Source organism: Equus asinus, chromosome 10, assembly GCF_041296235.1.
Source record: "Equus asinus isolate D_3611 breed Donkey chromosome 10, EquAss-T2T_v2, whole genome shotgun sequence".
Lineage (NCBI taxonomy): Eukaryota > Metazoa > Chordata > Mammalia > Perissodactyla > Equidae > Equus > Equus asinus.
This window is the reverse complement of record NC_091799.1, coordinates 18,048,309-18,075,741: the sequence shown is the minus strand read 5'-3', so window position 1 is coordinate 18,075,741 and position 27,433 is coordinate 18,048,309. Positions and strand designations below refer to the sequence as shown.

The following is a 27,433-nucleotide window of genomic DNA, read 5'->3' as shown; positions in this document are numbered from 1 at the left end:
GCCTTCTCCTGGGCCTGGGCCGGAGGCCTGCACGGCGTCTGTGGCATTGTGCATCCCCTCTGATGGCAGTGTTCTTGCCAACATTGGAGTAAAATACAAAATCCCCGGTAGTGCCACAACCAGGCTGGCTGATGATGGCAGATTGTCAACTGGTTGCTCAGGCAAAGAAGATGGCTGTGAAATTCTCTGGATTGGCCCAAATGGGCCCCCAGGGCCTTCGAGATTTGGAAAGTGACTTTGATGTTGTCATGAGTCAGGAATAAGGGCAGAGATTTCACTGTCCGCAGGAGACTGTCCTCGTTTTGTTTTCATTTTTGTTGTTTTCCCCATTTTCTTACCTGGAAGTGACCCATTTCTCATTGTTTCTGAGGACAAGGTGAAGACCCACTGAGGACAGCCCAGGGGGAGAGGGGGCACCTCTGAGAACTGTCCCACTACTGAAATGTGTGTCTTTCAGGAGACAGCTCAGTGTCACCTCCTCTGGGAAACCGTCCCCAGTGATGCCCAGACAATGCTAGACAGTCCTCCCCTGTGTGTCCCTGTGGCACTGAGCCCCTCTCTGTCATAGCACGGTTCAGGCCTGCTTCCTTCTCCCACCCTCCCCAGTTCAGCCATGAGCTCTGGGTGGGCGAGGGCCCTTATCTCAGCAGGGCTGGCTCCTCGGGGCAGGGGCGCCCCAGTCATGAAGCACTCAGTGCACGTCTGTCTGTTCAGTAAGTCGATGTGCCAGCCTGAAGACAGGCCTCAGACCCTGTCGTCGCTGCTCATTGCCAGCAGAGTGGCCCAGACAAGCCTAGCAGCATGGACAGCGGGGGGTAGAAGCCTGGACGGATGTCACGCAGGGTGAAGCTATTATTGAACTTAGCATGTCACACTTTAAAGCCAACCTGAGCCTGTCTGTCGCCTACCTGTTTCTAAGACAGTGACAAGGTCATGGCTCAGGCGCTGTCATGCTTCTCCCAGCAGCCAAAGCACTTGCTAATTTGCACGGCTGTTCATTCAGCCACCGCTTACTAAGCACCTACTGTGCTTGGGACACTGACACACAGAACGAACTTGGAAACTAGTCATGAGGCACCAAGTGACAAATACCGTGAGTGCAGATAAACGTCATTAATCTCTCTCTCTCCCCCCAGCGCCCGCTACGGGCACTGGCATAAGAACAAGGCCCCGGGGGAGTACCGCAGTGGTCCCCGCCTCATTATTTTCATCCTCGGGGGCGTGAGCCTGAATGAGATGCGTTGTGCTTACGAGGTGACCCAAGCCAGCGGAAAGTGGGAAGTGCTCATAGGTGAGTGGGGCACGTTTTCTCTGGGGAAGGGGCTGCTTCACTGCATCTGGACTCCATTCCACGCGTCGGTGTCATCCTGTCCTCGATCTCCATCACTCCTGCAAATGTAGTCTCTAGGCCCGCTTGTGGACGGCAGAAGCTAAGGGGCGAAGGGTCTCTTCCTCGTGTGTCTTGATGAGAGGCACTGCATGTGGTGAGAAGGGCCCGGTCACGGACTCCAGCAGCCCCAGGCTCACGTTCCTGCTCTGCCACTGCCGAGTGGGCACCTTGAGCAAGACCCTCAGCTCCCAGGCTGCGACTTCCTTACCCAACAACATGGGGTTCGCCATACCCACTTACAGGCTTGCACTTGGCCTGTCAGGGTCCTGGCATTGGGCTTCGCGTCTAGAAGATGCTCAGGGAATGGAAGGTAAATTATGACCCCTGCTCTCCTGTCAGTTGGAGATGGACAGTCCCGGCATAGTGGCCTGACTGCTGGACTCCACTAAGGTTCCCCTACCAGTTCCTGCCTCTTCTAGGCCGATTATACCCTTTCCAGTATTTCCTGCTGGTTTTCCAGAAGAAAGGCAGCAGCTCACAAGAGCTGACTTACTGCAGCAGGAGAGGAGTTTCTCCTTTTTCGTGTCTGCAGGAGCTTCCACAACTTCTAGGCTTGGGAGAGGAAGAGCGAGCTGAGAAAGATCTTGTTCGCTCCAGATGCCTTCCCTTTGTCTTATCTTTCCCTTAAAATGGAGTTGCACCTGCCTAGGGTGCCTCTTGACGTTGACTGGCAAGAGGCTGTTGGCACCTGCTGCCTGGACCAGGCCCTGCCCTTTCCCCTTATCTTGATACGATGGGTCAGTTTTATACCTCCACTTTGGGGTGACCAGGTCACACTGCCCCCCAAGTCTCGGAGTGAGCGTGTCCTGCAGACCAGTGCATATGGCCGTTCCTGGGTCTATCAAGATGGACCTGGCACTCTCACCCTGCCTTCTAGATACCACCAATTCAGTGGGGAGACTGGACTTCTTCCCGCTCCGCCTCCCCACTCCCTGAAGCTTACCCTGTCTGGTTACCCTTTCTCCCTGTATTGTTTTGTCCTTTTTATTACATAGGCCCCCATGATAAAGCTCTCTCTGTTCCCTGCTTGCATACATGTTGCATGACCATGTCGGCTAATTCTCAGCTCAAACACAGCTTTCCCGGGCAGAAGCTGTCCCAGCCAGGCTTGGGTGTAAATCTCCCTCTTCGACTTTGGCCCTGACTCGAGGTTCCCCATTGGGAGGTGGAGACCTGGGGAGAGAAAGTTGCCCGTGCAGATCCACGGGGAGGCCTTGTGCAGACAGCTAACGTCCGCTGTGTGGCCTCGCCCGCTTGGTGCATGCCGGCCATGTGCGTGTGCGTGTACGTGGCGTGCGTGTCCTGCTTTCTCACACCTCGTTGGCTGCTTACAATGTAGGCCTAAGTTGGCATGTTCCTGTAACGTTCCTTTGTTCAAGCAGTCAGCTGGCCTCTGTTCTCCTGCAGGTTCTACTCACATTCTCACTCCCACCAAATTTCTCATGGACCTGAGACACCCCGACTTCAGGGAGTCCTCTAGGGTATCTTTTGAGGATCAGGCTCCAACAATGGAGTGAGAGCCAGAGAAACAAAGTAAAAGCAGCTTATTACAGAAAAGAAACTCTTCCACTCTGAAGGGTTTTCTTTGATTCTTCCGTCACTCTTTTTTGTTATTTTTCCCTTTTCAGTTTATTATTTCTTTGATTTTCTTTCAATAAGAAAATGCTTGCAGTTCTTAACACCGATTGAAAATGTGTCCGAAGCCACCCTCACACTCCCAGCCACGAGGGCCCCTGGGCTCTGGCTCGCCGGCTCACTCGGCCAGCTGCAGCCCACTGGGTTCCAAACCGAAAGTGAGAACAATGGCCGTGAAGAGACCTCCAGAGGGAGCTGCCAGCTGAGGGGCGCCGGCCGCCTGGTGCCCACGCCTGCTGGCCCAGGGGTGGGTTTGTGGGCACCAGGCAGAGAACGCAGAGCGTCCTGGTGTGATGTGATGTGGGGACTTGAGAGTGAGGCCAGCAGGAGTTCAAGGGACTGTCGTGTCCAAGAAGGCAGAACTCCAGTGGAGATAGCCATGGGGACCTGATCACAAGGAAGGCTCGGCAGAGAGTGTCAGAATAGCCTCCAGGGCAGGGGAGGGAGATGTGTAAATACCTCTTTCCCAGGACGGGTGCTTAGCCCAGAACGATTTCTAAGGGGTGATGGGGCCATGAGCCACTAAGTACTTGGTGAGCTCCAGCCATCAGTGCACAGAGCTTATGTCTCACGTTCCTGTGGGCAAAACAGCACCGAATAGTCATTCGCTCTTTTAGTAGGTGCTTTTATCTTAATTCTCCTGTGGATCCTTTCAAGAGTTGAGTAATCACAGTCCTACACCTGTTGAGGTCTTGGTAAGATCTGAGAGCCTTGGGGTAGAAAACCGGCCTTAACACCAGTGTGTTGTTTTAAAGAGCATCTTCTCTCCCTCACGTGCCTTTATCTCAGTTTCCCAGGAACTCGTGGTCTGTTTGGTGGATGATCCAGATTTTATTCTTGTCCTCGTCCTTCCTCTCTCTTTCCATCCTTCTTATGTGCTCGGAATCTCCTATAATGTGTCTAAATGGCGACTGATACTGAAGGACGCCACTGAGCTATGTTAGGCATTCTGTGATGAGGCCACGTTTTGTGTCCCTGACTTCATGTGCTCCACTGACTATGGCCCTGAAAATGCCCCCTTGCCCTGGGCTAGATGTGGCCGGTGAGTCATGGAGCATGAGCCACCTGTGAGTAGTGGAAAGACCACGAGCACCTGTGACTGCGGGTCACTCCCCCTTACTGAGCCACAGTCTGTGGAACACAGGAGGCTGGATCGCAGGGCCCCAAGGTTCCTCCGAGCTCTGACCTGCTGTCACTCAGTAATTCAGATCGGTGACTCAGACCTGCGGTCCTGCCCCCTCTCGTGCACTCTGCTGAACCTCGGGGGAGCGTTCTCTCAGGGCTGGGCTAGGGATGCATCAGAGCATGCGTGTTTGTATAAAGGGAATGTGCTCCATCCAAGGAGGACTCTCTCTAAAGGTCCACAGGAGGCCACCCGTTTATCTCCTCCCCTTTCCCTCCCTAGGCCAAGAGATGGCTCCCCCCGCCCCGGGCAGTGGTGAGGTGAGAAAGAGCCCAGGCTGCCTTCCCCTAGAAAGCAAGGCCAGTGGGTGGTGAGTAGGAGCCATTGTTGAAAAACAGTCGTTGTTTAGAGCACCTCAGTAGCTTGGAATCAGACAGCTGGTCCTGTGTGCAGAAGGCAGGTAGGTGGATGGCATTCACTGCAAGATGTGTTTTAAGGCTTCTAGAAGGACAGTTGTTCAGTCGAGGCAGCAGCAATGGCAGAACACTTGCAGGACTGGAAGACTGACAAACCCGGACCCCAAGGGCTCCTGCTAGGGTTCACCAGGGATTCGCTGCTTCGGAAGCAGCCTCCCCGTTGCAGACTGTCATCCTTAGTTTTACGTCCCATCAGCAGAGCAGCTCTCGGCTGCCGTGGGAGCAGAGAGAGCGCGAGTGGACTCTGGTTGTATTCTCGGCTTCTGGAATGCTTTGTTGGGCAGTGCTGGGTTTTAGAGAGCTCGGTTAAGAAAGAGCGAGGCACAGAGCCCTGATACCACGGAGGCCGGAAGGCAGGTCACAGTCTGACCTGCCCCATTCTGTTGTGACTGTTCAGGTGACCAAAGACTGGGCCAGTGCAGGACGTTAGAGAGCCAGGGTTGTCCCCAATGCCGGTACTTGCGGGAACTTAGCTTTTAAGAGTTTTGCGCTCAGTGCTGAATGAGGGTGTCCCCAGCAGGCTGGTGCGTGGGCCTCACTCTGTCCTGCTGGCCCCTCTCTCTCCTGGAGCTGAGGCCAGCTCCCAGGGTCTGGGTTAAAGGGAGTGGGCGTGGATCGCTGATGTGCACAGATACCACCAAGGCTCATCTTAACCCCCACCAATCCATCATCCCCCATGTCTGAGACGTGAAGTCTTTTGATCAGATCTTCACCTCTACACTGTGGGTGGTTTATGTTAAAGTGCTTGTCCCTTGGGAATGTCGGAGGCTGTGAGAAGCCGAGGAAAGAGGGCCAGCCGGCCGGATTAGACTCTTACACAGCACTTACACTTGGGAGGAAGCTTTTGTTTCTTTATGTTGAATGTTTGCTTTATTCCAGCTTGGGGTTATACAACTTTCATTTTTCAGGGCCACTCAGATTTGAATCCTAATTCAGAGCCGAGCCCTGGCCCAGCTGCTCTTTAAGCATTCCCCTGCATTTCCACTCTGGGGCCTGAGGCCACAGGGTGCCTGGAATTGAAACCAGTGGCATGGCCTCTGGGCCTGGCTGTGTCCCCAACCCACTGTGAGCAAGCACGCCACCGCTCTGGGCTTCCTTCCCCTGTCTGTGGGTGCAGGGTGGGCCGGAGCACGTTCTCCAAACCTGGCAGACCACCACGCCCACCGGGGTTGCTCTCAGACGTGCATGTTCCCTGGCGCCACCCTGGATGTCCTGAGTCAGGAGGGCTGTTTCAGCCAAACCCAGGAATGACTGGACCAGCTGGTCTGTAAGGACGCTCCTGATTTTCAGATTGTCTCAGTGAGGAAAGCAGGATTGTGTCCCGGCGGAGCTCGCTGTGTCTGGCCCACAGCCTTGACAGACTTCTGGATGACGTGGTTTTTGGGGACCACTGTTCATCTTTCACAATCTTCCAGTTCTGTAGAATAAGAGGGACCCTCAGAGCCATAGGACCTCCTTCCTGTTCTGGAAGGTCCATACAGTCAGCCACCTATGGGTTCAAAATGAGAATGTTTGCAAAATGCGGATTACAAACTCACCCAGCCCAATTTGCAGTGTTTGTGGTGGTGAAAAGCTTGACCAGGTGTTAAAACATGCAGATGATTGGGTGGCAAGAAGTGGCTCTGGGGGGGCAGAGGGGGTTGGTCTGCAATAACTCCAGCTGGTCTGGGTCCTTTAAAGAGACCAGGCAAGTTAGGGCCCAGGACTGTGCCTGTCAGGGAGAGCCCCGGAGGCCTCTCTGGTTGTCCCACACTCTTGGTCCTGGAAGTTTTGTTCTTTCAGCTGAAGACTGGGAACACCAGATGGTCAATAATAAGATAATACTGGAAAGTTCTAGAGCGTGGATTCCTTAACCTCTTTTTGGCCTCCCCCAAATCCTGAATGTAAGCAAGGATAGGGAGCACTTTGGGGTTGGCATCTGATCAGAGGCCCCTTTTGACTTTTCCTCTAGTTCGAGCCGGCCTTCTTTTTTCCTGGAACTCAGTGGATGGGGGAGGGGGAGACTGTTAGCAAAAGTTTCTCTAGCACATGCCCTGTTCTCACCTTTACCTGGAAGCGGCAGTCCCTGCACGGAGGACCCACAGCTGCCTGTCAGGGTGTAGACACACGGGCTGCGCCGAGTTGAGATTTGGAAGGCCCTCATTTTGGCAATGGTTCACTGTTCAGAGTTTGATAACCTTTATTCCTGTCTCCTCATTTGTGGAGCAGCCTTTGACCTCTCTTAGGACTAACGGAAGATTGGTAAGGTCACGGAAATGAGTGTACTTTGGAGGAAAAGGTCACCATAGCAACGCCCAGGGACATAGTGCTGAAACCTGTCACATTTGCTGAAGGGGCCTCAGGTCTGCAGAATAACGAGTCAGCTTCAGAGCGCAGGGCTGGGCAGGTTGCCCGCATAGGACATCACCCTCGGCACCTCCAGGAAGGAGCCAGGCTTCCTCAGCAGAGCAGTGACCTGGTGGCTGGGGCTTGAACTGCAGAGCACCGGCTGTTGGAAGAAGCCCCTCAAAGTAGAGAGGGCTGTACGAGTTTCCCGCTGGTCTGGACTGGCTAGGAAGCTTCAAAGCCTGCAGTTCGAGCAGTCACGGGTCAGCTGAGCAAGTAGCCGTCAAAGGCCTAGGGACCCCGGTATTTGGAATCACTCCCCACAAGCTGGCCAAAGCCTCCTTTGCCTGCCCTCTGGGTGGGACTCTAGCATCCTGCGGTTTCTGCTCCCCTCCTCCCAGGAAGGCCCGTCCCTTGCCCGCATCTCCCGGGAGGCACATTTTCAAGTTCGGATCTCTTTTGTTCAGTTTCTCCCACCAGGATCTCTTTCTTTGAAGCCCACTGCTGCATGCGTGCAGGCCTCATGCTCACACGCCAGTCACTTCTGTTCTGTTTGAGTAAGTCCATGTCCAAACCACACGATCCATGCATCTTTTTTTACTGCACTTATTAGATCTCTCTCCGTATGAAAAAGGACTTCATTTACTTTTATTTTTTATTTTTTTATTTTTGCAGTAGAAGTATTTCTAATTCCATTAGCTTAAAGTTTTGCAAGCATTTCCAATCTCTTACAATGCGCGGTCTTTGCAAGGTAAGGCCTCAGGTACCCGGCCCTTTCCCTTTCACACCTGAGGTCCCACCCACCACGGCAGGACCAACCAGCTGGCTACCGAGGTCAGTGGCTCCCCCAGTGTGCTCTGCCCATCAACTTCCTCCCTACCAGGCACCATCCTTTCCACACACAGTCCCCTCCCCACCCCCCGTCCCATCCCCAGCCTTTTCCCCTGCCATACGGTTTGGAATTTCTCTCCCTGGCTTCACCTTGAGTTCAAGAGAGACTTAGAAATGCAGCTGCCCTGTCCCCTGGCCGATGGCACTGAGCCCCCATGGAGAGGCGGGCTCCTTCTTTGGTACAGCCTGGGACCCTGCCTGAGCCAGAGGGGTGTGTTTATCCACAGTCCCCAAATGTCTCCCAGGCCTATTGTGACATGGCCCCAAACCCCAACCCTCCCTGCTTCCACTAGACCAAGACCAGGGTGGGGGCGGGGGAACGGATGAGGATCTGGGAATCCAGGAAAGGAAAAGTGTTTGAAACTGCAGCAGGCAAGCTCACCGTCTTTTCTGCCTCCCCCAGGATCCACGCACATTCTCACCCCACAGAAACTGCTGGACACGCTGAAGAAACTGAATAAAACAGATGAAGAAATAAGCAGTTAAAAAAATAAGCCACCCCTCCAAAAAGTGACCCCTCCTCCCACCGAGCTCCTCGGCCCCTGCCGCTGACCGTCACGGTTACTTTGCTGGCCCTCTCCCCCCAACAGCTCCCCCGGCTCTGCACGCCCGGGCCGGCACTGTCGCCGCTGCATTCTTGTGTTTATTGATGCCCTCTTCTCGTTTGACACAGAAGAAAATAATGCATTGTGTTTTTTTAAAAGAGTATCTTCTATGTGTATCCTAAGAGAAGGAGTTCATGTGCGAGGGACACACTGCTGGAGAAGCTTTGGAACTGTCTAGAATGAATGGACACCTGCTCCCCGTTAGTTAGGATCCCGTGACCTTGTACATAACCCAGTGCGACATGTGCAAATTGCTTGAGTATGGGAAGGTAGACATCTGGGTATTTTTAAAAACCTGTTTTGGGTTGTTCCTGTTCTTGTGGGAATCATAGAGATGTTTGTCCTTGGAGTATTTCAAGCGGAGGATTAATCTGTCGTCTCCACTCCAGTTCTTACCCCTCAGCATCTGCTCTCATCCCGAGAAGCTTGGCAGTGAAGATCAGGTGACACCTCGTGAGGTTTGAGCTGGAACCAGCCTCTTTGCTTTCCTCAGTGGCTCATTCCCCCGGGGCTGTGGGTGGGGGCGGGGGCTGTCCACGTGAAGTCAGGCTGGGTGCCCTGGCCCATGTCCACCGCACTGTGACCCTGAGGGAAGGCGTTCTGCAGTCTGAGTCCCAGACAAATAAGGAGCAGGCATCCCCCAGAGGCCCTCATCTCCTGGAGAAGTAGTCAGGCCTGATCCTTTTGGCTGGACGCCTTCCTGCCCCAGGCATCACCCCCAACACCGCTCCCCTTTCTTAGTGGAGTCCGCCTGGGTAGAGCTCAGGGGTCAGGAAAGGACCAGGACAGAATGGGCTCTGCAGGCTCCCGGTCAGAGGGCCCTTTGCAGGAGAGAGCGCCCACGCCCCAGGACTTCCCACTGCCTGAGGGGATGCGCCTTGGGTTTGTACAGACCCTGTGCCCACTCAGACTGTCCTCCGGTTAAGATACTCCGTAATACTTTATTTTTTGTAGTGTGCGGTCATATGTCATCATGCTTGTAAGAGAAAATGATCCTTTTATTCTCTGTATAAAAACTTAGCTGTATAAAACTTAGCTCTAATGCAAAAATCTCGGAAGCAAACGGAGGGAGGATGGCTCGTCATCCTCCGACTCAGCAGTCCTCTGTTCTCCGGTAGTGAGCGCACCGTTTGCTCTGCTGAGGGGTGTCATGAAATATAATGACAGTGGAAGTCACAAAAACGTCCCCCGCCCAGCCCCCCGCCTCCCTTCGACTCCTGCAGACCGTGTGTGTGTGTGTGTGTTCCTGTCTCGTGGTGTCCTTGCCGACGTGGTGTTCGCTAGTTCTCGCGGCCGCTTTCCTTTCAGAGTGCGTTCCTTGCCCGCACGTTAGGTGCATCGTGCTGTTCTCTTCTCCAGGCTCTGAAGTCCCCCCTTTGCCCTCAGATGAGTTTCCTGGTCTGGCTCCCGCTCCTCCTTATGATGCCTGATTTCCTTAGGGCAGAACTGTAGGCACTGGCATTGCTTTCTTTCTTACTGTTCCTGCTCGTCCTGTCCCCTCCCCTTGACCAAACAATGCTCACGCTTCAGGACCTTGTTTGTCGAACATGTTGGTTTTCCTTTCTCTGTTATTTATATAAAAATAATTTATCAAAAGGATATTTTAAAACTAGTCTGTCTTGAAACTTGTTTACCTTGAAATGATCAGAATCTCAGTGTTGGAAAGTATTGAAGCACAAACATGTACCATCTCTGTACCGTTCTGTACTAAAGCACTCGAGTCAAATAAACGAATAAATCAGCGCCCACTTGCTGTGTCCCTGGTGCATCCTGGCCTGGTGTCCCTTCGGGGAGTGGAAGGAGAAAGCCTCCTGCACGGGTCCGCAGCAGAGGAGGCCAGCATCCCGGCCGTGGCCTAGAGTCTTCTGGATCCAGGTCACCGTTAACTCGCTTTAGGATCTGTGGCTGTCTCACATTTGGGGACAACCCGTGGACCTTGTCTGGGGCCCCCAGCAGTGACGGGGCACTGCCCGCAGATGAGGCAGTTCCTCCATCGTCCTATATCTCTCAATCTAGAATTCTCTCTGCCGCAGAGCCTGCAGGGCTGTCTCTGAGGATGCTCCCTCTGGAGCTTGTGGTGACAGTGCCTGTAGGACATGCCGTCAGGTCACTTGATCAGTGTCACTGCTCTCCTCTGTCCCTGCTGCCACACCATCCAGCCTTCTAATGAACTTCTTTCCAGATCAGACACTGCTGCGTGTCCTGCTGGTCTTGAAGCCTGTTTGTGACCTGGGGAGACTGCGATGGGTTTGGCCCAGCCTGGGGAGTAGACCCTTAAGTTAGGTTGGGGTCACACTGACAACCTGCTCAAATACTGGGCCCAGGGGAGTGGGGCTCTTTAGAGGAGCTTCTGCTTCTACTCTTTTGCCCGCAGTCACTCTCTCCTTCAAATCCCCACCTGCTTTATGACGTTAGGCAATCTGACAATCAAGGCACCGCCACAACCCAACTGTTGTCTGGTGAGCTTTGCCTTCAGGGAGATAATGGTGACAGTCAGGCCCCTCAAGTCCCTTGTTTGTTGGGTGGGTCCCCTCCCCATTTGACAGATGAGGAAGCTGAAGCTCAGAGATGCTGCGATTCACAGAGCTCGCTCCAGCCGAGGAGCATCGGACGCTCGTCGTCTTAGATCAGTAGTTCCTTCACCAGTAACCAGCACACCTTGGAATGAGATCTGAGACCAGAATTTTTAAATTCTAAATTGTTCTAAGCTGAGTTACATTACAGCAAAGTAAATACCATTTGCTCCTTCTTCCCAGGGCCACCTGGATCCTCCAGGCTCACAGCAATGGCTCGCTAGTCTCTCCCTGATTGTCCCTGACATCCCTTGACCCCTCTGGCACCTCTCTCTGCTCCACCCCCTCACCACCACCCAAGGCACACGAGCCTGGCCCTCGTTATGCTCCTGGCAGAAGTCCCGGTTCGCCTGTTACTCAGCACAGATGGAGCCTGCAGGCTGTTCCTCCAAGTCTCCGATGGTGTTACATATTCTGGGAGGGGCAGGGGCCTCTGAAACAAACCAGAGCATGCAGGATTGGACCAATAATGGCAATCCTACACCAAGACAGGTCTGTGAGCTGCAGCCGGTCACTCTGTCTTTCCGGGCCCAGGTCCAGGCTGGGGGGTCTCAGCCAGACCCTGCGGGAGGGCCTGGACACTCACCTCGGTGTGACACCAGGCATTCATTCCTGGGAGGCAGAGTGACCAGGAGCACAGACCTCAGCATCAGGCAGGCCTGGGTCAAATCCACGCTTGGCTTCGTTCTACAGGACCCTGATGAGGGACTCTGTCAAGGAGTGGAGTAGTGATGCTGAGCTGGTCCACATAAGGACAGGAAGCACTCGATCATGTTGATGGTGATGACGACGATTCCCAATCACGTCTGAGGAACAAAGAACAATTGTGCTCACACATTAAAAAAAAAACCAAATGTCTGTGAACTAGAGAGTGGATAAATCGATGTTCATCTCCCCAGTGACTGGTCTAAGGCAGTTAAAAATGCATGACCAACACATGTCAACAAGCATAAATCTCAAAAACATAATGTTGAATGAAAAGAGCAACTTACAGAAGGATACATACAGAATGATGCATTTATGTAAAGTTTTAAAACCTCATAAAGGGGGGCTGGCCCCGTGGCCGAGTGGTTAAGTTCGCACTCTCTGCTGCAGGCGGCCCAGTGTTTCGTTGGTTCGAATCCTGGGCGCGGACATGGCACTGCTCATCGAACCACGCTGAGGCAGCGTCCCACATGCCACAACCAGAAGGACCCACAACAAAGAATATACAACTATGTGCTGGGGGGCTTTGGGGAGAAAAAGGAAAAAGATAAAATCTTTAGAAAAAAAACCCTCATAAAGGCACTGTTTAGTGCTTATCGTACATATGTTGTAAATGTGTAAAAACGTGAATGAGAATGATAAATACCCAAGTCAGGAGAGTGGCTACCCATGAGGAGAGGATGTTATGGTGAAGCCCCGTGTCCCCAGTCACAAAATGAAGCAGCGGCTTGAAAGTGCTTCATTGAATCAAATATATATAGATAATAATTGTAATTGTAGTTAATATATATTGAGCATTTATGATGTACCAGGCATGAGTGCTTTATATGTATCTTGCTGAATTTTCTCAACAACTTTAGGAATTAGATGTTATTATTAACCCTACTTAAAGATGGGGAAACAGAGCCGCAAAGACAGAATAACTTGGCCAAGGTCCCAGGCTGGCACATGGCAGAGCCTAGACTGAAACACAGCAGTCTGCTGCCAGAGCCCGGGTTCTCCACTATCGGAAAAACATTATCAATATAATAGACGACAGGATCCTGGTGTGAATATGGAATGTGCGTCTGTTTGGGCGGAAACTAATGACTCTTCGGGAATGATGATTTCACACAAGCAACCAAAAAAAGAAGAAGAGAGGAAATAAAACGTAGAACAATAAAAATTGGATTTTCTGGGCCAGGAAGGTACCCCTCCCTGGTCCCCCGTGCCTTCCCTGTTATGAAGGTACATTGTCAAGGAGTGGGTGACACACTGAGATGTATCAGTCAACTTCAAATGAAGCACAGTGACCTCGTCCATGAGCCAAGCAAATTTCCCCACACCAATGACAACACATTCTAGAGTGAAACCAATTAATTCCATCCCTAAAGCAGGGAAAGAAACCCAAACTACAGAGACAGCAATCGGAGTTACACTCCTTGGAATAAAAAGTGGCACTAGGGGCTGGCCCGGTGGCGCAGCGGTTAAGTTCGAGCATTCCGCTTCATGGCGGCCCGGGGTTCGCAGGTTCGGATCCCGGGTGCGGACATGGCACTGCTTGGCAAAAAGCCATGCTGTGGTAGGCATCCCACCTATAAAATAGAGGAAGATGGGCATGGATGTTAGCTCAGGGCCAGTCTTCCTCAGCAAAAAGAGGAAGATTGGCAGTAGTTAGCTGAGGGCTAATCTTCCTCAAAAAAAGAAAAAAAAAGTGGCACCAGATACAGTGTTGCCAAGAAGCTTGTAAAAACCAGCCACTGTTGACCTCCAGCATCCTTTGAGCAAATGACACTGTTGCCTGGTGGAAGCTGTCCTTTAGGAAGTGCAGTGTTAAAGTCCCCTACTGTTAGCATGTTACTGTCAATTTCTCCCTTTAGGTCTGTTAATAGTTGCTTTATATACTTTGGTGCGCCTGTGTTAGGAGTGTATATATTCATAAGTGTTATGTCATCTTGGTGGAATGTCCCTTTTATCATTATGTAATGTTCATCTTTGTCTCCTGTTACCTTTTTTGGCTTGAAATCTATATTGTCTGATGTGAGTATAGCTGTACCCACTTTCTTTTGGTAGCCATTTGCTTGGAGTATTGTCTTCCATCCCTTCACTCTGAGCCTGTTTTTCTTTAGAGCTGAGATGGGTCTCCTGGAGGCAGCATATTGTTGGGTCTTATTCTATTTTATGTTTTTTGAGGAAGATTGTCCCTGAACTAACATCTGTGCCAATCTTCCTCTATTTTGTATATGGGATGCTGCCACAGCATGGTTTGATGAGCGATGGGTAGGTCCGTGCCCAGGGTCCAAACCTGCGAACCCTGGGCAGCTGAAGCAGAGTGTGTGAACTTAACCCCTATGCCCCTGGGCCACCCCCTTGGGTCTTATTTTTTAATCCATCCAGCCACTCTATGTCTTTTGATTGGTGAATTCAATCCATTTATATTTAAAGTGATTATTGATATACAAGGGCTTAATATTGCCATTTTATCTTTTTTTCCTGGTTGTTCTATATTTCCATTGTTTCTTTATCCTTGTATTTCTGTCTGCCATTTCAGTTTGGTGGTTTTCTGAGATGTTTTTCTTAGTTTCCTTATGTGTGTGTGTGTGTGTGTGTGTGACTCTGCTCTGATTTTTTGTTATATGGTTGCCATGAGGTTTGTATAAAAGGTCTCATAGATGAGATAGTCCTTTTTCTGTTGATAGCATCTTATCTCCATTTGTCTATGCAGGTTCCATCCTTTTCCTCTTCCGTTTCTGTTTTTGTTGTCACAAATGATCCTTTTTTACATTACGAGTTTGTTACCATGAAATGGTTATAGCTATCTTTGATGCTTTCTTCTCCTTTAGCCTTTATGTTATAATTGTTTACTAACCTATTCTGATATAGAGTTTCAATTTTCTGATTCTGTCTGTCTGTCACCTCACTCAAAGCTTTGTATATCTTTGCCTTTTGTTTCACCTAAGGGAAGTAATCAACTGCAGAAGGACAGTTACCATATGACTTCAGCCATATGTGGAAGATAAATAAACACATAGATACGGAGAACAGATTGGTGGTTATCAGAGTGGAAGGGGGTGGGGGAGGGCGAAAGGGGTAATGGGCACGTGTGTATGGTGACAGACGGAAACTAGACTTCTGGTGGCGAACACGATACAGAAGTCGAAACATAATATACACCTGAAATTTATATAATCTTATAAACCAGTGTGACCTCAATAAAATAAACACACACACACACATAGAAAGTGGAAAATGATTTGGAAGAACAGTTGTCAACACTCATGCTTCCCTTTTCAACTGACTCAAACAGTGCTGAGCGGAGTTTGGTCCCCTCTTGGAAGGAGGGCTGCCTCTTTGTCAAGGAGAAGTGCTCAGATCAAGCTTGTTCTCTTTATCATTAAAATCCCATGCCCAGGCGACACCAAAAGCACAGGCAACAAAGGAAAAAAGAGATAAATTGGACTACATCAAAATTGAAAATTTCTGTATATCAAAGAACACACAATCAACAGAGTGAAAAGACAGCCCATGGAATGGGGAAAAAATATTTGCAAATCATGTATCTGATAAGGGGTTAATATCCAGAATATATAAAGAACTCCTACAACTCAACAACAACAAAAACTCAAATCAAAAATGGGCAAAGGACTTGAATAGATGTTTCTCCATAGAAAATATACAAATGGCCAATAAGCACATGAAAAGATGCTCGACTTCACTAATCATTAGGGAAATGTAAATCAGAACCACGGTGTGATACCACCTCACACCCATTAAGGTGACTACTATCAAAAAAACTCAGGGGCCGGCCCTGTGGCCATGTGGTTAAGTTTGCACACACTGCTTCAACAGCCGAGGGTTTTGCCGGTTCAGATCCTGGGCGCGGACATGGCACCGCTCATCAAGCCATGCTGCGGTGGCATCCCACATGCCACAACTAGAAGGACCCACGACGAAAAATATACAACTATGTACCAGGGAGCTTTGGGGAGAAAAAGGAAAAATAAAATCTTTAAATAAATAAATAAAACTCATACGAGTTTCCTAGAGTAGTCAAATTCATAGAGACAGAAAGTAGAATGAGAGGCCGGCCCTGTGGCCAAGTGGTTAAGTCTGCACGCTCTGCTGCGGCGGCCCAGGGTTTCACCGGTTCGGATCCTGGGTGCGGACATGGCACTGCTCGTCAGGCCACGTTGAGGTGTTGTCCCAGATGACACAACTAGAAGGATGTGCAACTAAGATATACAACTATGTACCGGGGGGATTTGGGGAGATAAAGCAGAAAAAAAAAAAAAAAAAGATTGGCAACAGTTGTTAGCTCAGGTGCTGATCTTTAAAAAAAAAAAAAGAAAGTAGAATGATGGTGGCCAAGGGCTGGGTAGAGGGGAAAGGGGAGTCAGTCAGTGATTAATGAGTAGAGTTTTTTCTTTCTTTTTTTTTTTTTGAGGAAGATTAGCCCTGAGCTAACTACTGCCAATCCTCTGCTTTTTGCTGAGGAAGACTGGCCCTGAGCTAACATCCATGCCCATCTTCCTCTACTTTATAGTGGGATGCCTACCACATCATGGCTTGCCAAGCGGTGCCATATCTGCACCCAGGATCCAAACTGGTGAACCCCAGGCCGCCGAGAATCGTAATGTGCGCACTTAACCACTGCGCCACCGGGCCGGCCTCACTAATGGGTAGAGTTTTAATTTTACAAGATGAGAAGAGTTCTCAAGATGGGTGGTGGTGATGGTTGCACAACAATGTGAATGCACTTAAGGCCACAAAACTGCACACTTAAAAATAGTTAGGATGGTAAATTTTATATTCTGTCACAGTTTAAAATAAAAATAAATTTTTAAAAATCTACCAGAAATTAAATGTTTGTGTCCTCTCAAAATTCATATCTTGAAAACCTAACACCCAAGGTGATGGCACTGGGTGGGGCCTTTGGGAGGTGCCTGGATCCTGAGGGCAGAGCCTTCATGAATGGGATTAGTGCTCTTTATAAAAGAGACCCCACGAGCTCCCTAGCCCCTTCTGCCGTATGAGGATTCAACAAGAAATCTGCAGCCAGAAGAGAGCCCTCCCCTGACCAGGCTGGGACCCTGATCGCAGACTTCCAGCCTCCAGAACTGTGAGAAATAAATGTCTGTTTATAAGCCACCCAGTCTGTGGCATTTTGTTGTAGCTGCCCAAAGACAAAACCCCATACTCAGAAATGGTTTTCCAGCGGCCGGCCCCGTGGCGCTGTGGTTAAGTGCGCACGTTCCGCTGCTTCGGCGGCCCAGGGTTTGCTGGTTCGGATCCCGGGTGCAGATGTGGCACTGCTTGGCAAGCCATGTTGAGGTAGGCGTCCCACATATCAAGTAGAGGAAGATGGGCACGGATGTTAGCTCATGGCCAGTCTTCTTCAGCAAAAAGAGGAGTATTGGCTCAGAGCTAATTTTCCTCAAAAAAATAAAAAAGAAAGAAAAAGAAATGGTTTTCCAGTTAGCTGATGCCTCCTTTGTGAGCCAAGGGCCACTGGGAGCAGTGCTGAGAGAGCCCAGTTTCTGGGAGCGGCGAGTGGGGGGGGTCTGGCCATGTGAATGAAGGAGGCCACCAGGCTCCTCGCCGGTGTCCCCAGTTGGCGGTGCACAGTTTGCCTTCTGATCTTCATGCAGTGCTGAAACTTGTGACCGCAGTTAAGTTGCAAGCCCTGGCTGTTCCACTTTCTCCAGCTTGCTGGAGGCGGCACTAGGACTGCTCATCTCCATGTGGAAGTGCAAGGGCCACAAGCCTGAGAACTTTTCTTCATGCCACTGAGCATGCCACTTCTCTGCTATCAAGGGGCTGGTTCATGCGATCTACCTTCAGGATGCAAGTGGCCTGACCCTGACTCCAGAGCCAAAATATCATGCTTTGTGTTAAGCCGTATTTTAAAACTACACCAAATCCCGGAATGAAACCTGAAGAAACCCTTTCCAGAGCTGAAAGCAACGACAAGATCAAGATTGGGATAGATTGTGACAGTGGCCGCTGTGCCCTGCGGCTCCTCCCCTTTACTCTGGGCTGCCTGTGACTTGCTTTGCCCAGTGGAATGTGGCAGGACCAAGCTTGTGCAGATCCAGGCCTGGACCTCAACAGGCCCAGCCACTTCGGCTCTCATACCTTTGCGACTCTCAGTCACCATCTTAACAAGCTGGGCTAGCCTGGTGACGAGAGGCATCTCTCCATTGCACCTGCCAACAGCCAGCTGCACGAGGCCTGGGAGTGACCAGCTGGCCCCCAGCTGATGGCAGGACACATAGTGAGCCCAGCCAAGACCAGACAAGCCCGGCCCACACGGAAGACACCCCCGGGAATCCTGTGTGACAGAGCAGAGGCCATTCCAGTCAGCAGCTTCATCGTTGTCAGGGCCATGTTTGGTCTGAAGCTCAGGGACCGTCTGACACGTGGTCAAGTGTTCCAATTCTGTAGGACCAAAGAACAAAACCCAATAAAATGCCCTGACCTGCTCCTCAAGTCACGGAGCAGGATGAAACCCCTCGCCTAGATGCTTCTGGAGGGGGCTCTGCAAGGAGCTCCTTGCTGATGACAAGAGACCCAGAGAGGACAGGAGAGATGTCCCCTCGCCTCCTGCAGGGCACAACCCCCATTGCCTGGGATACCAGGAGCTGAACAGGACCTTGGACCCATGGCACCCACACCAGCACACGGGGACAGAGGGACGGGCTATAGGACCCGGCTCCTTGCTGTCCCTGTTCCCAGTGGTGGCTCCCCACAACCCTGACTTATTAAGTGGCTACAGAAGTTAAAACACCTCAGGTCTCAGTGGATGGGGCACGGTGGCACGGAGGCTCCCTGAGGAGGTGGCTCTGGAGAAGGGCAAGACTTCGCCTGCCTCCCCCCGCAGGATGCTGTTACCCCAGGCGAAGGGGACAGAGAGGTCTTTGTCCACAGGGGTCAGCATGGGACAGATGCAGCTTGTCCACCGAACCTTGTGGAAAACCGGGCCAGGCTCTGGAGAGGAAGGTCGGGGGAGCCCAGCACGGGAGCCTCTGATATCAAATTCCATTTCTTACAATACGGCCCCGCCACCCTGCTTTGGGTGACCCGAGAGAATGATCATGCTGTGTAGCCGCACCACCAAAGAATCAACAAACTGGTCTCACAGCTTCAGGGGAGGGGCTCCTTGGCCTCGGCCCCGTGACCGGCTTCCTTTAGTCCTGGGGGGCGCTGGAGAAGCCTCCGACCCCCGACTAGCCCAAAGGGCCAGGGTGGTGGTTTCTAGGGCTCCTCCCACTCTGATATTCCCAGGCCCCTTATTTCCAGGGAAAGAGGGGCTCCCCAGAGCCCAAAAGAGTGCCTGGACAGCCTGGTATCCTGGTCTCTGAGATGCCATGGCCTGGGACACCGGGCCCAGGACCAAGGAGGTGCTGCCGGCCTTAGGCCTTAGAGGGGGAGACTGGTCGCAGATGCCCAGCCCCACTGGGGAAAAGGGCTGGGTCCCTTTAAGCCCTGCCTCGCTCCCTCTGTTCGTTTCTATGTATGAGACCAACTTCCTTAGCAACCACCTGGCCTCTTAAAGGGGAGCTGGAGCAGTGGTTGCCACCAGCCATGGCTCCCAAAAAAAAGGCAGGCAAGGCGGCCAAGGAGTTCGAGGTCAAGAAGAAGAAAGGGAACAAGAAGGATGCCGGTGTGGCCAACAAGCCCATGGAAATGCCTGTGGGCGAGGAGATCCGGGAATTCTACCACATCCAGATCCGAGACCTGGAGGACAGGCTGGCCCGGTGGGTGGGCCGGCAGGGAGGCTGGTCCTGTGGGTCAGAAGCCCTGTTCTGAGCTGGCCGCTGTGCAGGCTCAGCAGGGGGTCCCAGGCCTCTGTCCTGGCCCCACCCTAGGATGTCCAGACGCCACCTCTACGCCCAGCCTCAGTTTCCTTATAGGTAACATTGAAAGCCTTCTCGATTTGAGGGAAAATGCATTTCCCGACCCCAGCTCTGCTCCCAGAGTCCTGGGGTCCCAATGCTAACTGGCAACTCCATCCCAGGCAAGCAGCCCCTCCCCCTGCCTCCCTCCTGCTCTGTGGGATCATACACTTTATAAAAGGGCAGAGTTCAAATGGGGATGAACTGCAAATGGCGGCCCCCTGGCAGGTATATGGGCATACATCCCTCCTTCCACCCGCCCCACCCTGGACCGAGTGCCTGGGCCCTGATTCCCTGCGCTGTGGTACCCAGCTGCTAAACCCAGTTGTTTCCCCTGGCCGGGCCTCAGTTTCCCCAAATGTAAATGAGGAGGGTTATGGCCTCACGACTGTGTGACCTGGGTGGTGGTATGTGGCAGGGGATTCCCTAACTTCCGAGACGCGTTCACTTGCCCAATTTTAAAACTAGTTTCCTCCCAGTTAAGATGCACTAGCCCAGTCTCAGATGACCCTTAAAAGACAAACCCCTGGGGCCGGCCCCGTGGCAGAGTGGTTAAGTTCGCGCGCTCCGCTGCAGGCGGCCCAGTGTTTTGTCAGTTCGAATCCTGGGCGCAGACATGGCACCATTCATTGAGCCACGCTGAGGTGGCATCCCACATACCACAACTAGAAGGACCCACAACTAAGAATATACAACTATGTACCAGGGGGCTTTGGGGAGAAAAAGGAAAAAAAAAAATCTTTTCAAAAAAAAAAAAAAGACAAACCCCTTTGGTGCCGAGTAGGCAGCCAGGCTTCCCCAGATGGTGTTGCAGATGCTCACAGCTAATGTGGAGTCCTTCGTGTGCACCAGGCGGTCCTGTGCTGGCCTTCACTGCATCCTTGAAACGGTCCCAAGAGAGAGGGCCTGACGCATAGCCATTACACAGGTGGGGACGGGAAGTCACCCCAGGAGGAGGAAGTGCCGGGAATGGGGCCGTGACCCTCCGACTTCCCTACCCCAGGCTGCTTCCTCCAGCCATCAAGCAGGTCATTCAGCACTGCGCCCTGCAGGGCCCCGTATGCAGTAGCCATTCAAAAGATGTTGGCTGAGTAAATTATGCAGTAAAACATCTTTCCAAATAACTTCTATCAATTATCTCACTGGAAACCGGTAAATTGATTATGTGACACTCTTAAAAATTCACAAGCTTCCCTCAAGCTGAGACACCAGATGGAATGTACTTGGGAAAAATGCATTTGGGAGACAGTCACTGGGCACTTACTATTTGCCAAGGCCTGAGAATATAGAAATGGAGGAGGTGAGGGGTCTGCCAAGTGGAGAAGACAGACATGAGACCAGGTCTTGACCGCCCAGTGGGGCAAGGGCCAACCTACAGGAGGGCACCAAAGAGAGAGTCACAAATGTGGCTCAGGAACAAGAAGGCCCCACTGAGGAGGGTTCACTCAGTGGACGAGGGTAAGGAAGACAGCAGGTGCGAAGGCTCGGGACTGCAAAGTGCAGAAGTGTTAGGGAGGGTGCGGAGCTGGCGATGGCAGCAGTAAGCTTGTGGTTAAGAGCCTCAACTTTGGGGTCAGACTGACTCGGGTTCAAGTTCTGGTTTTGCCACTTACTCACCAGGAGTTTCTGCATCCCTCTGTGCCTGTGTTTCCTCATCTGTAAAACGGGTATAATCATCATAGGCCCCCTTCCTTACGGGCTGTTGCGAAGATTCAACAAATACACACTGAGTACCTACTATGTGCCAGGCACTGTCCTAGGCGTCGGGGACACAGCTGTGAACATAACAGAAAGGCCTCTGCCCTCAGGAGCTTACATTCTAGTGGCGTAACGAACGTAAAGCTGAGCACAGGTGTTGCCTGTGGTCATGAGCGCAGCTCAGAGGGCACAGGACGAGATGAGGCTGGATTCCCAGCGTCCATGAGGAACCTCGAATGGCCCTCTATGGGCAGGCTCAGGGAAGCGGGCCAGCCCCTGGACCTCTCTGCCCTGCCCCTGCCTCAGGTACCAGCGGAAGTGGGACGAGCTGGCCGTGCAGGAGAAGCTGTTCCGCCAGGAGTTTGAGCAGCTGGCCAACAACAAGAAGGAGATCGTGACCTTCCTCAAGCGCACGCTCAACCAGCGGGTGGATGAGATCGCCGACCTCAACGAGCAGCTCCAGAGCCTGCAGCTGGCCAAGGAGATGGAGAAGGATGCCTTCGAGGCACAGCTCGCCCAGGTGCGCCACGAGTTCCAGGAGACCAAGGACCAGCTCACCACGGAGAACATCGTCCTTGGTGAGGGGGCCCTGGCGGGCGAGCCTGGGGGGTACACGCCCCGGGGGCAGGAATCCAAGGCCCCGGCTCTTTGGGCTCAAATCCTAGCTCTACCACTACCTTTGTGGCCTTGGGCAAGCACATCTCTCCGACCCTCAGTTTTCTCACCGGGGAAATGGGGATAGTGCGTCTACCTTGAATAACAGCTGTGAGCCGCTTCCCACACATCGTCGTCCCTAACTCTCCCAGCAATCCTACGTTTGTAGGTGAGGAAGCAACTCCAGCAAGTGAAGTGTCTTGCCCGAGGTTACCCAGCTAGCAAGAGTTGTTTTGAGGCTTACTGACAGCCTGAGTGCCTGGCCCAGAGAAGGTGTTCAAATTCAGCAGCTGTTACCACTGTCACTTTCATGAGAGGGGAATAGAGGAGAGTGTCAAGCGAGGCTTCTCGGAGGAGGTGGACCCTGAACAAAGCTTCTTCAGATTAGTGGAGGAGAGGAGAGAGAGCACTCCAGACTAAGGCAATAAGGGTGGGCAGGACTGGGCACGGCAAGTGTAGGGACAGGGGGCCGGGCCTGTTGGAAGCGTAGAAAAGGAGGACCCGGAGGACGTTGGGGGGGGGGGGGGTGGCTCAAAGCCCTTGCTGCCCGCCCTGGGCCCTGCCCTCCTGCGGCAGCCCCTCACCAGGACTGTGCCCTGCGGTGGGGCAGGGGGGAAGCTGGCAGCTCTGGAGGAGTTCCGGCTGCAGAAAGAGGAGCTCACGGAGAAGTTCGTGTCCCTGGAGGACCAGCTGCGGAAGCAGGAGAGCGAATACAAGGACTACGTGTACAACCTGGAGAAGAAGTCGGTGCTGGACAAGGACAGGTGGGCAGGCGGGTGCTGGGGCCCAGTCCTCAGGCCTCCCCCGCCTCAGCTTCTAGTGGAGGTACTGCGCTCGTTCATGGCTCCCCAGCCTGCTGCTCCTGAGCATCCTGGCTGACGGATGGAGGGTGGGCAAACACGAATAAGCTCCCCAGCTCCAGTCCTCACGCTGGAATAGGAGAACCCCTGAAGCTCCTTTTGACACTTTTTGTGACTTAAATTATATTTATTTAATAGGTAATAATACACTGATATAGTTTGAAATTCCAAAAGTACAAAGGGTTTACAGTGAAAAGCTCCCTGCCTGTAGCCCCGCCCATCCTGGGGTGGGTGGAGCGTAGAGGCGGCCCTCGGCGCTCTGGGGACCCTCACGTAGGAGGCGGGTGCCTGCAGCTTGTGCCCACTCTGCCTGACACCCCGCTACTCCTACCCATCCCGACTAGACTGAAGAAGGAGATCATCCAGCGCGTGAACCTGGTGGCCACCGAGTTCCGCAAGGTGGCCACCAGCCAGATGTGGGACACGACAAAGCGGGCCATCATGGAGAACAGCACTGTGACCCTGCAGCTCTCCAAGATATCCCAGCAAGGCATGCAGCTGCTGCAGGAGAACGAGCAGCTCAAGGGCACCCAGGACAAGCTGTGCAAACAGCTGGAGCTGCTGGAGAACACCCAGAAGGTCATGGCCCAGCACAGCAGAGGCCACCAGAAGGTGTGCCCACCAGGCCCTCATTGGGGGGGAACATGAGGGGCCCTGCCGGGAGGGCCTCACACTGCAGCTAAGTCACGAGGGGGGCAGGAGTGAGGGGACGGGGACTTCCTTGTGGGGGCTCTGGGGTGCTGGGCCCCACTCTGGGTTTGCTTAATTTGGCTTAAAGCCCTCATAACTGGTTAAAGTAGAACCCAAGCCTGGTAGCTGGCGGCTCTGCCCAGCTCTCGCCCAGAGATGTGGCCCCTCTGTACAAGGGGGCGAACCCTGGCTGAGTCTGGCTGGGGGCGCGGGCTGGCTGAGGGCCCACGGTAGGCCCAGGGTACGGCCACCTGCCCGCACTCGCAGATCATCCTCCTGCTGACGGAGAAGTGCCGTGAGCAACAGCAGGGCCCCGTGGAGGCCGAGCGGCTGCGCCTCCAGCTGAGCCAACTGGAGCAGAGCCTCCAGCAGCTGCAGAAGGACAACCAGGACCTGAGGTGTGGCCCGCAGAGGGGCGAGAGGGGGGAGCAGGCTGGGAGGCCAAGCTGGAGCCATCCCTTTTTGGCCACATGACACGGGCCAGTGACTTTCCCACTCTAGAGGGAGGGCCTGGAGGCCTTGTCCGTCAAACAGGCTGAGGTCCCCTAGGGGCTGGAGAGGAATGGCTGGGCCCATCGCCCTAGAGTGGGGAGGCGGCTGACTTGTCCCGGCCCCGGGCCCAGGAGCCAGAGAGACCAGCTGCGCCTGCAGCTGGAGCGGCAGCAGGCCGAGGCACAACGGCTACAGCACGAGCTGACCACAGAGCAGAAGGTTCGGGCAAGTCTGGCGACAGCCCTGGTCCAGGCCACGTCCTTCCTACAGAACATTCTGCAGGTGAACAGGAAGTGGGTGAAAGTAGGGGGCAGGGGGAGTGGGCCAAGGACAGAAACTGCTCAGAGATCACCAGGCCACCTGGAGAAGGCTGGGACAGGGCCAGATGCCCCATCTTTCCCCTGAAAGACTCCTGGCAAGTCTGCCCTTTTCTGATTCTGCACTTCGAAGATCCTTTCAAGGTCTCAAAGGAGCCAGGGTCCTTCTCTGAGGCCCTGGAAGGCCTCGGGCCTCAGTCTTCCCATTTGGAGAATGGGGATCCCACCACGGCAGTGAACACTTTGAGAAAACGGGCACTGGTGTTGAGTTTCCCAGGTGGGTTGTGGGGCCACAATGGCCTGATTCCCACGGGCCCACCCCCTCCCCCACCGGCAGATACAGCCAGACAAGGAGGACAGCGACTTTGACATCGAGTTCCAGCTGCAGCACATGGAGATGCTAAAGCAGCTGTTGGCCATGCTCAGCTCAGCAGTGGTCCTGAGCCCCAAGATAGCTGTGTGCCCCCGCTGGGAGAGCCGGCCCTATAGCCCGCCCAGGGAGAGGTGAGTGAGTGGCCCTGTGTGACCTCAGAGGAGGCAGCTATGCGACTTGTCCAAGGGCTGTCCTCAGCTCACCCTGGGCCAGAAATCTGGCTCCTCAGAGCCTCTCTGAGTCTCAGCCTGCTCCCCACAGCCAGTCAAGCACCCAGCCACCCACGGGGACTCCGCTGCAGCAGCTATCTGGCATCACACCCTACCAGCCGGGGGACCTGGGCCTCGTCCCTCGACGGCCCCACATCCCACCCAACGCTGAGGACCTCAGGCTGCTTTCACACACCACCCGTGTGGGAACCTTCCAGGTACACAGTAGCCCTGAGGACAGTGTGCCAAGGGCTCCAGCAACAGCAAGATGGCAGCCAGCCCTGGGTGCAGAGCACGGCTCTGCCAGCTGTGTGGCCTTGCAGATGTGGCTGGACCTCTCCAAGCCTCCATTTTCCCAGCTGGAAAATGGGCCCAAAAAAGGTGTGGCAAGGTCTCAGTGGGCTAAGGCGTGCCCAAACATCCCCTGGGAGGGGGGCCTGCTGGACCTTGCCCTCTCCTCCTCTACAGGCAGGGGTAGGCTGGGAACCCCAGAGAACGCCTCAGCTTCCAAACTGGCATCTTTCATCTTACAGATCCACAACGCTGGTTCTCCAAAAAGGTTCAAAAAGTTTAGTCTTCCTGGAGTTTTCCTACCTTCCAAGTAAGCCCCAGAGAGAAGGCCAGCCCGCATCCCAGAAATGGACCGTTCCAACCACAGTCCCTCCTTTAATCCGTAGGCGGCCTGGAGCAGCCCAGAGAAGAGTTATATAAAAAGTGGATACCACAGGTTGGCGTGGCCCCTCTGTGGACGTGGCTGGGTGTGTGGGCACAGCAGTCAGGCAGGCAGCTGTGTCCCCCGGTGTCAGGGGCCTGACGAGGGCCCCCGGCTGCGCTCACGGATGTGGTCCAGGAGCAGGTCAGCAGCGCGCTCCAGCAGAGGAGGCAGCAGCTCCTGCTCGGTGGGGGAGAAGCAGCCCAGCACGTGGGCCTGCACCGCGTCGGGGTGCGGGGGGCGCCCGATGCCCACTCTCAGCCGCGGCATTGCCTATGCAGGAGCCAGAAGGGCCCAGGGAACACTGGTGAGCAGTGTCAGGGGGCCCCATGCTGGCCCACCCGACCCAGTGCAGGACAGAGGGTCAGACTCACATTGGAGTTGAGGCAGCTGATGCAGGACCGGACTCCATTGTGGCCCCTTCAAGAGATATGGGAGGGGCAGTTAGTGCTTCCCTGGGTCAGCACCCTTCACCCTACCCAGCCCAGCTGTGGTCAGAGCACCCTATTCCCTGCTGAGACGGGGGGCGGCACCCCTACCCCACTCCAGCTGGGAGGCCAGCTTGCCTATCCCACCCTGATGGGCTCAGAGCCTCACCTGGCACTTCCCCCCAGCTTCAGAGCCAGTTTCCCCAGGGGTTTGTCCAGCTCGTCATGCACCAGGTAGACCTCCTCAGCCGTCAGCCCGAACAGCTCCGCTTGGCACAGGGAAATGGTGGCCCTGGTTACTGCCATCTGCCCAGAGGGGGTTGTCCCAACTCACGGCTCCCATAAGGAGGGCCCACAATTAACCCCACTGCACATATAAACTGAGGCTCCCACAAGTACCCAGGGCCATGGAGCCACTGGAGCTCCACAGGCACCTGGAGGCGAGCCTGTGTGCCGCAGCCCAGAGTCCCCTGTCCAGCCCCTGCGCCCTCCCAGCTGGCCCGCCGCTGGTGCCCTCCACTCACCAGCCCGGGCCACGCTGCGCCCGTTGGCGTTCATGAGCCGTCGCGGCCGGAGCTGGACCAGCTGGGCATCCCCCAGCGAGGCCAAAGCGAGGTCGGCGGCGCAGCGCCGGTCGCGGGCCCAGCTCTCCGCCACACCCAGCCGCCGTGCCAGCTGCCCCAGCACCGCCATGCCCACGCTGTGCCGCGTGCGGGGCATTCCAGGGTTCCCCAGGCCGGCCACCTGCAGGCGGTACCAAGGAAACTGAGTCCCGACAACTCTCGCCACCCTCTATCTCACAGCGCCCCCTGGAACCCAAAGCAGGGGAAGAGAATCGGAAAGCAGGGCCGGAGTGGGGAAGGGGCGCGAAGACGGGGCGCAGAGACCCCGGAGACTCCAGAAGGCTGAGTGGACACTGGGGGCCCGCGGGCCAGGCAGACAGGGCGCCCCGGTGCAGCAGCAGAGTCCCTGGAAGTTTGCAGCCCCTCGGAGTATTGGACTCATTTCTAGATAAGAAAACTGAGACAAGGAATTGGGGGGACTGCCTCGGAGACAACAGCAAACTAAAGCTAGGGCCCGGGAGCGCCTGCGTCGCCGCCCCGCATTCCACTCACCAGCCACCGCTTCCCGGGAGGCCGGGGCTCCAAACCGCAGCGGCTCACGGCCCAGCTCAGCCACGGCCCCGCGCGCAGGAGCCCGGGCGGCTGCATGTTGCCCCATTCACGGCTTGGAGCCCGCCCCCTGACGTCACCAGCCCGCAGCCAATCGCGGCCGTCATCCGGGCAGGGGCCGCTGCCGGCGTCCAATGCGGGGCGGGCCGCGGGGCCGCCATGTTTCTGAGGGGCGGAAGTGGAGGGCGGCGGCCGTGTCTGCGTGCCCGCGCATTCCGCGGCGTGGCGTCA

General features: G+C 54.1%; 3 protein-coding genes across 10 annotated transcripts in view; 2 read left to right on the top strand and 1 right to left on the bottom strand.

The window, feature by feature from the left end:
• STXBP1 (syntaxin binding protein 1) overlaps positions 1-10,193 on the top strand; it is a 64,979-nt gene extending 54,786 nt beyond the window's left edge. For 2 of the 6 annotated variants that reach the window (XM_044778710.2, XM_044778712.2), the window contains 3 exons: positions 1,137-1,291; positions 2,798-2,923; positions 8,244-10,193. In XM_044778710.2, the coding sequence (XP_044634645.1) occupies positions 1,137-1,291; positions 2,798-2,907 (265 nt within the window). In that variant the 3' untranslated portion in view covers positions 2,908-2,923; positions 8,244-10,193. Of the gene's footprint in view, positions 1-1,136; positions 1,549-2,797; positions 2,924-7,700; positions 7,784-8,243 lie in introns of those variants that run through there. The other 4 variants (XM_044778711.2, XM_070518710.1, XM_044778713.2 and 1 more) reach the window with 3 other exon arrangements.
• A 9,009-nt stretch (positions 10,194-19,202) lies between these two features.
• Positions 19,203-25,560, top strand: CFAP157 (cilia and flagella associated protein 157). 3 transcript variants are annotated; one of them, XM_014863655.3, is made up of 9 exons: positions 19,203-19,459; positions 21,602-21,873; positions 22,560-22,713; positions 23,154-23,421; positions 23,767-23,897; positions 24,123-24,273; positions 24,646-24,812; positions 24,943-25,108; positions 25,424-25,560. In XM_014863655.3, the coding sequence occupies exons 1-9, from the start codon at positions 19,218-19,220 to the stop codon at positions 25,493-25,495; spliced, it is 1,623 nt and encodes a 540-aa protein (XP_014719141.3). In that variant the 5' UTR covers positions 19,203-19,217; the 3' UTR covers positions 25,496-25,560. The 3 variants fall into 3 exon arrangements, with proteins under 3 accessions (XP_014719141.3, XP_014719138.3, XP_070374808.1); XM_014863652.3 differs by having other exon boundaries at positions 24,943-25,495; XM_070518707.1 differs by lacking the exon at positions 19,203-19,459 and adding an exon at positions 19,557-19,615 and having other exon boundaries at positions 24,943-25,495.
• Positions 22,916-27,323, bottom strand: PTRH1 (peptidyl-tRNA hydrolase 1 homolog). Its single transcript, XM_014863658.3, has 5 exons — positions 27,146-27,323; positions 26,555-26,774; positions 26,200-26,299; positions 25,977-26,022; positions 22,916-25,875 (listed from the first exon to the last, which is right to left on the bottom strand). Exons 1-5 carry the CDS (start codon positions 27,239-27,241, stop codon positions 25,693-25,695), a joined length of 645 nt encoding a protein of 214 aa, XP_014719144.3. The 5' UTR covers positions 27,242-27,323; the 3' UTR covers positions 22,916-25,692.
• Positions 27,324-27,433: the final 110 nt, after the last annotated feature.